Source organism: Eretmochelys imbricata, chromosome 3, assembly GCF_965152235.1.
Source record: "Eretmochelys imbricata isolate rEreImb1 chromosome 3, rEreImb1.hap1, whole genome shotgun sequence".
Lineage (NCBI taxonomy): Eukaryota > Metazoa > Chordata > Testudines > Cheloniidae > Eretmochelys > Eretmochelys imbricata.
The window spans coordinates 21299790-21313652 of record NC_135574.1 but is presented as its reverse complement, the minus strand read 5'-3'; the positions used below and the strand labels follow the sequence as shown (position 1 = coordinate 21313652).

The 13863-nt window shown below is 46.2% G+C and overlaps 1 protein-coding gene across 10 annotated transcripts in view; it reads right to left on the bottom strand.

Moving 5' to 3' along the window:
* LDAH (lipid droplet associated hydrolase) overlaps window positions 1-5042 on the bottom strand; it is a 186414-nt gene extending 181372 nt beyond the window's left edge. For 9 of the 10 annotated variants that reach the window (XM_077812477.1, XM_077812471.1, XM_077812478.1 and 6 more), the window contains exon 1: window positions 4916-5005. In XM_077812477.1, the coding sequence (XP_077668603.1) occupies window positions 4916-4946 (31 nt within the window). In that variant the 5' untranslated portion in view covers window positions 4947-5005. Of the gene's footprint in view, window positions 1-4915 lie in introns of all 10 variants that reach the window. The other variant, XM_077812470.1, reaches the window with a different exon arrangement.
* Window positions 5043-13863: the final 8821 nt, after the last annotated feature.

Here is a 13863-nt window from a genome sequence, read left to right as displayed (position 1 = left end):
CACTGCCCGTCTATCTGGCGATATTTCTGATATAACAGTCAAGCTGCTATGTGATGCCATTACTTGGCTGCAGGCTTAACTTGCAAGAATCACTCAGAGGATTTTCAACCAAATACAAATTCTTCAACTTTCAATTATTGGTTCACATCCAACCAAGATCAGTGGTGAATGAAATGAAGCCATTATTATCAGGGCCATAACGACTAGCTGGTCTCACTCCAGTTCTTGTAAACAAATGTCCATGTGAAAAAAACTACTAGTGACTCCCTTTGAACAGCAGAGGCCAATGTGTGAGTGGGCACAAAAGCACTTTGGCAAAGCAGCATGGGGAAGCTCGCATTGTTGCTGCCTGTGGACAAATAGGGGATTTCTTTCTGCACAGCTTTCAGTCCCGCAACTACAACAAGAGGACCGGTACTTATGAAGAAAGACTTAAAAGTTAATCATTTTTATTTTATTTTTATTTGTGTGTGGGATACAACATAATTTGACACCAAATGTCAACCAAACACCATGAAAAGCAAAGAAATAAGCTGCAAATGCATCCAACACTCCCCTCATAAACCTCAAATAACTCCCCTTCCACCACCCACAGCCCACATATTTCCACTCTCATCCCAAACACGGGCATATTCTTGCTGCTTACCATGCCCCTCCTACTTCCCTCCCAGCCTCAGTACGTACTAGAGTCGATTGGTTTAAACGTTTAAGAGCTAAACATAGGAGAAGAGTGTGACTGAACAGCCCCATCTGGAGCACCCTTCTGTGGCAGGACACAGCATGATACGCATCAATGCCTCGGTTTCCCCTCTCAGGGAACCCAATAACTCCATGCAAGCTTATCCACTAGTCCATCAGCACAGTTTATTACCAGACACAGTTCATTTAATCCTGAATGAAGTCTCAACACATACAGTTCATTTCTCACCCCAGTGCAGTCATTAAGATCACCCAACATCTCATCCAGTAACACCCCATATATCACACACCGGCATCTTCAAACATGCTCACACTAGAGTCAATCCTCCCCTGTCCTTGTACCAGAACAGCCACCCTTATACTTATAACTGGAGTGCAACCACACTTTTCCCAATGAGAACCCACACAGCCTCCTTGCCAGGGGAGCATCTCTTACCTCCCCTGCTCTCTCACAGTTCCTCTGGATTCAGCTCTCCGCCCCTGGAGAGGTCAGCAGGTGAACTCTTCTGCTGCTGCCCTGCATTCAGCCCTCTCTGGCCCTTGGTTCCAGCTCTCTGGCTTAGAACCACAGGCATATCCCTCTGCTACTGGTCCTCCTGCCTTCATCCCTCTATCTCTATGACTTCATAGAATCATGGAATATCAGGATTGGAAGGGAACGCAGGAGGTCATCTAGTCCAACCCCTGCTCAAAGCAGGACCAATCCCCAACTAAATCATCCCAGCCAGGGCTTTGTCAAGCCTGACCTTAAAAACCTCAAAGGAAGGAGATTCCACCATCTCACTAGGTAACGCATTCCAGTGCTTCACCACCCTCCTAGTAAAAAAGTTTTTCTTAATATCCAACCTAAATCTCCCCCACTGCAACTTGAGACCATTACTCCTTGTTCTGTCATCTGCTACCACTGAGAATAGTCTAGATCCATCCTCTTTGGAACCCCCTTTCAGGTAGTTGAAAGTAGCTATCAAATCCCCCCTCATTCTTCTCTTCCACAGACTAAACAATCCCAGTTCCCTCAGCCTCTCCTCATAAGTCATGTGTTCCAGTCCCCTAATGGTTTTTGTTGCCCTCCGCTGGATGCTGGACTTGGGGACCACCACCCAGCAAATGCCTCTTGCTGCTCTCCTACCTTCAGCCTTCTCCTGGGTCCCAAACATACAGTCTCTGGAAGCCCTCAGCTGCCCTTTCCTTACTGATTCCGATTCACTAGCTGTGTCTCTGTTCCTCCATAGACCACAGGTGCTGCCCGCCCTCTTAGCTGGCCAAATGGGAGAACTATTCTGGTACAGGGATGCTGGACCTACTTTATAGAGAGGGGCCAGCCACCCTGTGACAGGGAGCATGATGAGTAGCAGGGATCCTGTGGGGTGGCTGTGGGCCCTGAGAGAAGTATGATCATAGAATCATAGAATATCAGGGTTGGAAGGGACCTCAGGAGGTCATCTAGTCCAAACCCTTGCTCAAAGCAGGACCAATCCCCAATTTTTTTTTTTTTTGGGGGGGGGGGGGGTCATCTGCTTGGAATTATGGAAAGAGGAAGCACGATGTGCAAGTGAAGCGGTGAGGGAGCACAGCACCTAGCCCAATGGGGTATTGGTCCATGACTGCAGCTTTTAGGTACTACCAATATACAGATAACAAATAGGGCTGTGTTTGATAGAAATGTGAGAAAAATGAGATATGAGATGAAGAGGGTGGTGTACATGAGAGATGGAGGAGAGAAGTTATTTGATGATCCATAGGTGAGGGCAAAGGGAGACTGTATGTGGCAATACTGTGGCTGAGCAGGTGGCCTGAAGTAGGGAGTAATTCAGTGCTTCTGTACTAAGCTACTGTTGCTTGAAGGGTTTCCTTGGCATTTCAAGGCAGTAATGTCACTGGGAGTTGTTGACATGCCACTACTTTGGCAACAAGACTCTCAACTCCTACGACTTTGCTCCTGGGTGCGATATAGTCAAGCCCAGGTATCCATGCTTGAAGCTGATGACTCAGCTCCCTAGCACACCAAGCCAGCTGTACTGATGGAGAGCCCTTTAAGTACCAATATCTTGGCACAACCACTGGGCTCCTCCCATTACAGGGACAAAGCTCTGGCCACCCCAGTTCAGTCTCCAGCGCGCACATACCTCTACCTCTTCAGCCTCGGCCCCAAAAATGCCCCAATCACGTAATACGATGGTCACATCTCAAGACAGTGAATGTTTTTCATTTAAGATAACACTTTTTCTACAGGGAAATAGAAATGAAAGTTTCTATCAGAGAAAAGTGTGTTTGATGGAGAGATCTGAGTGAAAGAGTGGTCAATGCTTTCAGAGAGGGAGGAAATTCGGAGCACAAAGGACAGAAGACAATTCTTCTCTCACTCTGTCTCAAGAGGGGATGGTGGTTTACAAGGAGTAGCAGGAGAGGAAACAATTATCATACTGAAGAGTTATAGACACTTCAATTTAACTCTTACTTTTGGCCTAACTTCCATCCCTCTTCATTAGCAATTATTTTCCTGGTAGCAAATCAATCTCTCCTATCTCAGGAAAAGAGAATGTGTCCCTCATTCTCAACCTTAGTTTTCATTCCTCCTTTCTCAATTATCCTCTATTTGAAGCATTCTTCCCTCTCTACTACATGTTCCACTCCCCGCCCTTCCCTTTGAGCACAAACCCGCCCCCGCTTCAAGACTCATGCACTAATTCAGGGATCGGCAACCTTTGGCATGTGACCCGTCAGGGAAATCTGCTGCCGGCCAGGATGGTTTGTCTACCTGCAGCGCCCGCAGGTTCGGCCGATCACAGCTCCCACTGGCCACAGTTAGTCATTCCAGGCCAATGGGGACTGCGGGAAGCAGCATGGGCCAAGGGATATCATCTTAGCTATGCTTTTTATGTAGCCTGTTGTAAAAGTAGGCAAATATCTAGAGAAGTTAATATACCCCGTGGAAGACTTCTGAGTAGCCCCAGGGGAACACATACCCCTGGTTGAGAACTACTGGCTTAGGACACATCCCTGTTATTGGTGTCTCCCATTGGCTAGTTTAGGGAGTTCCATATCTAGTGAGCAAGATTTTGTGCATTGCATTCTAAGTTGCCTATCTCTCCCTGAGCACTGTATATGGAGTGTAGACTCCTGACTTGGCTTAGAGGATCTCAGAGCTGATCCTGTGATTTTCTAGGCATCTAAAAGTATAATGCTGTGTGATGCTCAGCATTGCAATGCCTAAGTCCCTTTGTCAGTCCCACCTTTTGTATATAAAAAGAACAGGAGTACTTGTGACACCTTAGAGACTAACACATTTATTAGAGCATAAGCTTTCATGGGCTACAGCCCGAAGCTTATGCTCTAATAAATTTGTTAGTCTCTAAGGTGCCACTAATACTCCTGTTCTTTTTGCAGATACAGACTAACAGGGCTGCTACTCTGAAACCTTTTGTTTATAGGGACTTGGGCCATGGAGTTTTTCTTCTTACTTGTATTATAGAGTCATCATGTAAATTTAAGAGACTACTTACATAACAAATATTCTGAGAGATTTTACCTGAGAATTAGTAATATCACAGAAAAAACATTACGACTGGTAACATTATTACTATATCGATTTTACTGAATGCATAACTGCATAAACTTACTTCTTGCAATATTGTTATAGCGTGAGAAATTTAATGCAGTATTATTCCACAATTAGTATAACTGCATCATCATTGCGTCAGAATTACTGTACACAATATTACCTATAATGTATTATTCCAGCACTATTATAGTACGCAACACTGTGCTACAATTAGTATTTTTTCTTGCGCTATTGGTGCACGAGAATACACTGCATGCAACATCATTCGGCAAGGCAGTGCTGTTTCTTGCGCTATGATAACCGCCTACATGCAGCACCAGCCTGCAAAGAAGCGCCGCTCTTTGCACGAGCAGCGCTTGGCGTGCGAGGTTCTTTGGGCATGATCTTGGACAGGAACTGATCTGATACCGGGAGACCAGCAGCAGCGTTATCCCTTGCACAGCTGCGGAGCCCTGCACTGACAAACCCTGCAAGCAGCAAGGTCCCCTGCCCGGCAGCTCCCGGGCGGGCAGGCGGCAGTCCCATTGCCTCACCCCCCTGCACGGCACTGAGGGCCGCCGCCGGGAGGCCGGGCCCCGCCCTAGCAGGAAAGCGCCGGGCCGCAGCTCCGGAGCAGGGATGGAAATGCCCGGGCCGGGCCCCCGCGGCACGTACCTGCCCCGGCGCCCAGCATGTCCGCGGTCATTGGGCTGCACGCGCCGGCTGCCGAGCAGCGTCTGCCAGGCCGGGCGGAAGGAGGGCGCGTCCCGGCTTCTTCCGCCCGGCAGCGGAGGCCCGGAGACCAGGGCGGGGCGGGGGAAGCCTGGCGCGCCCTTGTGTCGCGGCCGCGCGGCGCGTCTCTCCCGCGGCGCTGGGCGGGATCGGCGTCCCGGGCCGTGATGGCGCCTGCGCATCCCCCCCCCTCCCCGCCCCGGGCGCCCTGGAGACCGCTGGAATTCGGTCTCCGGGGTGGGGTCCCCATGGTGGCAGCCTGCTGGCTGGCGCAGTCCTGGGGGACCGCAGCAGGCACCTGGCACCCTCCTGCATACCGCACACAGGGGCACGGGCACCCCCCTGCGAGGAGCCCTTGGCAGCATGGCCTGACTGCCTGCATGTGGGGGGGAGGAACCCTGCTGCTTGTCCCTTTCCAGTAGGGTGACAGCTAGCAAGTGTGAAAAATCAGGATTGGGGGCAGGGGGAAAGAGAACAGGTGCCTATAAAAAACAAAGCCCCAAATATTGGGATTGTCCAATCTGGGTGCAGGCAGCTCAGTGGGAGATCTGGGTATGGGGGGAATTTGGATGCAGAGGGGTTTGTTGGGGGGGTTCTGGGTGCAACAGTAATGGGACTCTGCAGGGGGGTCCAGGTGAAGGTGGTTGGAGCTCAGCGAGGAAGGGCGTCTGGCTGTGGAGGGGGGAATAGAGCTTGGAAGGGGGGTCTGGGTGTGGCAGGTTCAGTGGGGTGGGGATCCAGGTGCAGCTGGTTGGGGGTCAGTGGGATGGGGACCCAGGCAACTCATTGGGGTGGTCCAGGTGCAGGGGAAGTGTGGCTTGGCAGGGGAGGTTCTGGATATGGAAGGGTGAGGCTCGGCAGGAGGGTCTGGGTATGAGTATGAGGGGGTCTGGATGCGCAGGGGTTGGTCGGATGGAGGAACAGCTCCCTGTACAGTGATCCCCCTCCCTGCAGCTGTGGAGTGATGGGTGCAGGAAGTGGGGGGAGTTTGCAGAGCTTCCTGGAGCCAGGGGAGAAATCTGGGGGTGGGTCTGACACAGCCCTGGATGCTGTGCAGGGGAAGAGGAAGTCCCTTCTTCCCCAGTCCAGCTGTGACTAGCAGCTGAGGATGGGAGCCGCCAGCTGAGTCTTCCCCAGTCCCGACCCCAACTCCACAGTGATTTACATCTCTGCTGGCTGCCCTAGGCACCCAAAACATTCTGCTGGGAAGGGTCACATGACCGCTCTTGTGGCTTCCCTCTGCTTCCCTGTCAGAAAGTCATTTTTCTGTAGGGAAGCAAAGAAATCTGCGGGGACAAATTCTGCACACTTGTAGTGGCGCAGAATTCCCCCAGGAGTAATAGAATATCTAACACATACAGAGAATAAAATAGTTTCAATGTAACATGCCTATAAAGATCCCACATACACAAAGGCTTTTAATCTTAGGGTTTCAATCTAACCCCATACTTAATACAATGTGGTATACGTGGCCTCCACATATACATGAGAAAACATTATCATATTCACAGCTTAAAAATAAAACATTTACTTAAACACTAACCATTTAACAAACATTTAATATTTAACATCTTGTGAGTGGTGATCAGCCAGTCACAGGATGGGTAGGGGAGATCTCATCCAGAGGCAGGCATCCACTTTATTAACAGACACACCCAGGCTCTCTTAAATAACAGGTAGAAAGAAGATCAGACTTACACTTCTGCTCTGTCAGTGTTAAGGATGATGACGTCAACGCCTGGAGATGATGGATGTTACTGCTTTCCTGGAGCTACTGCTGCTGCCTTAGAAGCTACTGCCTGTGTAGCAGCGGTTGCTGCTGGCCGCTGCTGCTGGCAGGTAGCTGCTCTGAGGGCCATTGCCAAGGCAACCTCAGAGTTGTGTTGCTGCTCTCAGGAAAGTTCCACCTTTGCTGCTGCTTTTCTTCTTTGTTTTTTTCCAGGTAGCATTCTCCTCCTCGGGTGTCTCGCCGTCTCTGCTCACCCAGGAACCACAAATCCACTACAACTCACCCTGCTAGCTGTCGACCATATAGGCTGCTTGCTCTGTCAATGTCAGCTCATCTCAGCCAATCAGCTTCCAGATATTAGCAAAATTCTAGATCTTTCCTATTACATCATTCCTATTTTTAGATAGCTAAGCTCCTCCTTCTGATGCCATCTTGGGTAGAACTCCTTCCTCTCACCTATTTTTAGATAACAGAGCTCCTCCCTCTGAATTGTTGGAACCTTCCGCAATTTTCTCCTCTAAATTTAAACTACATCATCCCTGTCTCTGCTGTTTTGACATAGTGAATGCCAGTGAAAATGAGGTAGGATCAGAGGCTAAAATAGGAAAAGAACAAGTTAAAAATTACTTAGACAAGTTAGATGTCCTCACGTCACCAGGGCCTGTGAAATGAATCCTAGAATACTCAAGGAGCTGACTGAGGAGATATCTGAGCCATTGTCAATTATCTTTGAAAAGCCATGGAAGATGGGAGAGATTCCAGAAGACTGGAAAAGGGCAAATATAGTGCCAATCTACAAAAAGGGAAATAAAGGCAACCACGGGAATTACAGACCAGTCAGCTTAACTTCTGTACACAGAAAGAAAATGGAGCTAATAATTAAGCAATCAATTTGCAAACATCTAGAAGATAATAAGATGATAAGTAACAGTCAGCCTGAATTTGTCAAGAACAAATCGTGTCAAAGCAACCTTATAGCTTTCTTTGACAGGGTAACGAGCCTTGTGGATGGGGGGAAGCGGTAGACATGGTATATATTGACTTTAGTAAAGCTTTTGATACTGTCTCACATGACCTTCTCATAAACAAACTAAGGAAATGCAACATAGATGAAGCTTCTATAAGGTGGGTACAAAACTGGTTGGAAAACCGTTCTGAGCGCGTAGTTGTCAGTGGTTCTCAGTCATGCTGGAAGGGCATAATGAGTGGGGTCCTGCAGGGATCAGTTCTGGGTCCGGTTCTGTTCAATATCTTCACTAATGATTTAGATAAGGGTTCGGCAATCTTTTAGAAGTGGTGTGCCGAGTCTTCATTTATTCACTTTAATTTAAGGTTTCGCATGCCAATAATACATTTTAACGTTTTTTAGAAGGTCTCTGTCTATAAGTCTATATATTATATAACTAAACTGTTGTCATATGTAAACAAGGTTTTCAAAACGTTTAAGAAGCTTCATATAAAATTAAATTAAAATGCTGATCTTACACGGTCGGCCCGCTCAGCCTGCTGCCAGCTTGGGGTTCCGTTCACCTAGGCCGGCAGCGGGACCCCAGCTGGCAAGGGGCCAGCAGCCAGAACCCCAGACCAGCAGCGGGCTGAGCGGGGCTGGCAGCCAGGACCCCAGACCAGCAGTGGGCTGAGCAGCTCAGCCCGCTGCCGGTCTGGAGCTCCATCCGCGGGCTCCTGCCAGCCAGGGTCCCGGCTGCCAGCCCCACTCAGCCTGCTGCCGGTCGGGGGTCCCGGTCCTGTCCACATAGAGTAGGTACCTACCTTCTCCCTTGTTCTAGCCATTCTCTTCCTTTCTCTGCACTGAGATGAGGGTGGGAGTGCTCTGAGAACAGGGCTGGTGGTGAAGGAGCAGACTGGGGGTTGGGGTGCAGGGTCTGGCCAGGAGCTAGAATGAGGGAGGGGGCTCAGGGTTGGGGCAGGAGGTTTGGATGTGGAGCGCTTACCTGGGCAGCTCTCATTTGGTGCAGGTGGGAATGTGTGTGGGGGGTGTGTGTGCAGGAGCTCCCGTTTTGTGCTCAGGGTGGGGATGTGAGGGGTGAAAGAGTCAGGGCATGGGGTGTGGGGGGGCTGGGTATGTTTGGGGGTGCAGGAGTCAGGGCTGGGGTTGTGTGGGGGTTCAGGGCAGAGGGCTGGGGTGTGTGAGGGGGTGCAGGGGTCAAGGCGGTGGGCAGGGGTTGTGGGGGTGCTCCCAGCCCCCTGCCCTGAGCGGCTCATGGCAGGGGGCTGGAGGGGATATGCTGATTCCACCCCCTTCCCCAAGGTGCCCAGAGCAGAGAGCACACTGCTGCTCCGCTTTTCCCTCTCCCCTCCTTAGCAAGGGCCGTCAGCTGATCGGCCACAGGGAGGGAGAGGAGGAGAAGCAGGAACATAGCATGCTGGGGGAAGAGGCGGGGTGAGGGGAAAGCTTGTCTGCCCTGCAAGGAGAGAGTAGTGGGTGGGCCGCGCAGGGCAGGATTTTTAATGGCAGGCTGCTGTCTGCCAGGGTAGGCAGATAGCAGCGTGCCATTAAAAACTGGCTTGCGTGCCGTCGGTTGCCGACCCTTGATTTAGATAATGTCATAGATAGTACACTTATAAAGTTTGCAGATGATATGAATCTGGGAGGGGTTGCAAGTACTTTGGAGGATAGGATTATAATTCAAAATTATCTGGACAAACTGGAGAAATGGTCTGAAGTAAATAGGATGAAATTCAATAAGGACAAATACAAAGTACTCCATTTAGGAAGGAACAATCAGTTGCACACATACAAAATGGGAAACGACTGCCTAGGAAGGAGTAGTGTGGAAAGGGATCTGGGGATCACAGTGGACCACAAACTAAATATGAGTCAACAATGTAACACTGTTGCAAAAAAAGTGAAGATCATTCTGAGATGTATTAGCAGGAGTGGTGTAAGCAAGACACGAGAAGTAATTCTTCCTCTCTACTGTGTGCTGATTAGGCCTCAAGTGGAGTATTGTGTCCAGTTCTGGGTGCCACATTTCAGGAAAGATGTGGACAAATTGGAGAAAGTCCAGGATAGGACAAGAAGCAATGACCTTAAATTGCAGCAAGGGGTATTTAGGTTGGACATTAGAAAAAACTTCCTAACTGTCAGGTGGTTAAGCACTGGAATAAATTGCCTGGAGGTTGTGGAATCTCCATCACTGGAGATTTTAAAGAGCAGGTTAGACAAACACCTGTCGGGGATGGTCTAGATACTACTTAGTCCAGCCATGAGTACAGAGGACTGGACTAGATGACCTCTTGAGATCCCTTCCAGTCCTATGATTTTGATCTGACATGTTGGATTCTCTATTTTTAAACTATCATTAATTTCTACTTATTTAGAGCCTTAATCTTAAAATTAATTATCGTTTTATGCAACTCAAAGTGTCCTGATACTGTCACCATCTTAAATATGTCAATTTGGAGAAGTGAATTTTATGGTGTTTTTAAACCCCCCTCTGAGGTTTTCCTGCAAGCCTCTGTTAAGGTGCTGCAAGATAGCTCAGAACATTCAAAGCAAATATCTCTTGTTACAGTCCCCTTCTTGCTTGGTTTGCACCCACTTGTTTATAAATCCAACATTTCATAATTTTATGAGTCCGATAAGTGTGTGGTCTTGTCCAGTGTTGGTTCAAGAGTTTCCTTTATAGGAAACCGCACCAACATGTCTTCGTACTGGCATGATTCCTCACCACTCTTGATTCTCACTTGATTCTCACTCACCTATGTGCCACAGTAATTTCTTTTAAGACTGAGGGTCTGCATATGCTTTAGCTCCCTGAAATTCTGTTTGATCCAGCCCACCAAAATAAGGAGCATAATAACCATTATAATTTGAAATGCCAATATTATCACACTGGGATGTGGAATTATTTTCAAAAATCCTATAGTTGTTGGATATCATCCCCAAAACACTTCCCATCAGCTGTGTTTAGCACTTCTTAGATACTCAATTATCTGGTCAATTTTCTTAGTGGATTGGTGAACAGTAATCATAACTATGCATTTTCTTGAGCTTTTTGTAATTATTTTTGCAATTCAGGATGACTTATCAATTGCTTAACTAAAATCATATTTAATCCTAATTCAGTTCTTTCATATAGCTTGTATTGATCTTTAATTTCTTCATTTTCAATTTTGGGTAATGTGATCTTGAAATTGCAACCAATAACTGAGGTAATGTTACACAAGCATTTGTTCTCATAAGGATTATGAATTATATTGTATATATGATTTACTTAAAACAATGTACACCAACTTCTGATACATACACATTTTCTTCTGATGTATACAACAATTGATCATTAAACAGAAAAGGATCTAACTGATAATGGCATTTTCCTCTCTCTTTATTTAAACATACATCATAAGGTTGGATTGCATCACTATTGCAAACATATCCAATTCCACGTTCCTCCATACAAGCCTCAAGTTCAACAATCCATGTCTGATTTTGTTTTATGGCCCACAATTTGTATTTTATTGGTTGCATTAATATTTAACCCCAGTGTTACGATAGGAAATATCCATTAAATTTGGGCACTAAGCACCATAATTATATATGTAGTAACTTGATTTAATTGAGGATTGTATGTGGAGTTCACCATCTTCCATCAGGAACAGAACCTCTTCTCAGCCTCAGTGGCATATTTCCACATTATACTTCTTATTTCTAGAGGTAAACTTCCACTCATTACATCTTGTATAATGTATTTACAATGCCATTTTCCATTTCCACTGACTACACCATAAAAAAAAAAAATGTAAGCAAGGCTTCTCAAAAACATTCATAATCAAAACCCTCATTCAGACCTTCACATTCCAAAGGAAAAATAACATCACTGCAAAAGCCCATTATAATATCATTCTTTCCATTCTGGCCATCAGTGTTGCATACTGGAACCACACAAATTAAATTTTGATATCATAAGCCCAAAAGTGGGACATAGAACAGAGTCAATATCAAAATATTTTAAAGTATGAATATTTTTGCTTATTAGCCAACATGACTTTCAATTGCTAAAAGCAGACAGAAGGTGAAATATGTTGTCATAAATATAAAGGGAAGGGTAAACCCCTTTGAAATCCCTCCTGGCCAGGGGAAAGCTCCTCTCACCTGTAAAGGGTTAAGAAGCTAAAGGTAACCTCGCTGGCACCTGACCAAAATGACCAATGAGGAGACAAGATACTTTCAAAAGCTGGGAGGAGGGAGAGAAACAAAGGGTCTGTGTCAGTCTGTATGCTGGTCTTTGCTAGGGATAGACCAGGAATGGAGTCTTAGAACTTTTAGTAAGTAATCTAGCTAGGTATGTGTTAGATTATGACTTCTTTAAATGGCTGAGAAAAGAATTGTGCTGAATAGAATAACTATTTCTGTCTGTGTATCTTTTTTGTAACTTAAGGTTTTGCCTAGAGGGGTTCTCTATGTTTGAATCTAATTACCCTGTAAGATATCTACCATCCTGATTTTACAGGGGGGATTTCTTTATTTCTATTTACTTCTATTTTTATTAAAAGTCTTCTTGTAAGAAAACTGAATGCTTTTTCATTGTTCTCAGATCCAAGGGTTTGGGTCTGTGGTCACCTATGCAAATTGGTGAGGCTTTTTATCCAACATTTCCCAGGAAAGGGGGGGTGCAAGTGTTGGGAAGATTGTTCATTGTTCTTAAGATCCAAGGGTCTGGGTCTGTAGTCACCTAGGCAAATTGGTGAGGCTTTTTACCAAACCTTGTCCAGGAAGTGGGGTGCAAGGTTTTGGGAAGTATTTTGGGGGGAAGGACGCGTCCAAACAGCTCTTCCCCAGTAACCAGTATTAGTTTGGTGGTGGTAGCGGCCAGTCCAAGGACAACGGGGGGAATATTTTGTACCTTGGGGAAGTTTTTGACCTAAGCTGGTAAAGATAAGCTTAGGAGGTTTTTCATGCAGGTCCCCACATCTGTTCCCTAGAGTTCAGAGTGGGGGAGGAACCTTGACATATGTATTAAGATATAAAGTTAAGTGTCTGGTCTTAAAAGTAGCCATTGCCCACTGGTCAAGTTAACAATGGGAATTACGAATACTGGATCAGGATTTTTGATCTGTTTGACTAATTAAGCTTATAAATCAGAAAATCCTATATTAGCTTTCATTAGAATTTTAGATCATGAATTTGACGGGTACAATTGACCAATAAATATTGAAAAAGCTGGTTACATCTTTGTTCACCAAAAATTAGGTGAAATTCTGCCTTGTATTTTTGCAATTCATATTCTCTGTTCATGCTGTTGTACTGGGCCCTATAGATCCCAGATTCATTTGTTAACTTAGATAAGAACAATGTTGGCACCAGTAAGTGAATTAAAATTGGACTTGACACCATAAAGTGTAAATTTTGGAGTAGCTATTTCAAAAGTTTGAAGGTCATGGTATATTTTATAGAGAGAAATTCTATTATTATTTTCTTCCTGTCCATCTTTTACCAAGAATATTATGCTAATGCCAGAGATATATTGCTTTGTAACACCTTCACTGTGTTTAAGATGACTAAATGATGTGCCTTCTGTAATTTTTCCCAGCCAGGTAGTAAAAGTGGCTATAAGGTGATGGCTAGTACTTATATCATTTAAAAAGGTGTTGTTAAAGGTTTGGACACTCATGGCGATTGGGGGAGGTCCCGGACGGTTGGAAAAAGGCAAATATAGTGCCCATCTTAAAAAAAGGTAAGAAGGAGAATCCGGGGAACCCACCTCAATCCCTGGAAAAATCACAGAGCAGGTCCTCAAGGAATCCATTTTGAAGCACTTGGAGGAGAGGAAGGTGATCATAGAATATCAGGGTCGGAAGGGACCTCAGGAGGTCATCTAGTCCAACCCCCTGCTCAAAGCAGGACCAATCCCCAACTAAATCATCCTAGCCAGGGCTTTGTCAAGCCTGACCTTAAAAATATCTAAGGAAGGAGATTCCACCACCTCCCTAGGTAACGCATTCCAGTGTTACACCACCCTCCTAGTGAAAAAGCTTTTCCTAATACCCAACCTAAACCTCCCCCACTGCAACTTGAGACCATTACTCCTTGTTCTATCTTCAGCTACCACTGAGAACAGTCTAGATCCATCCTCTTTGGAACCCCCTTTCAGGTAGTTGAAAGCAGCTGTCAAATCCCCCCTCATTCTTCTCTTCCTCA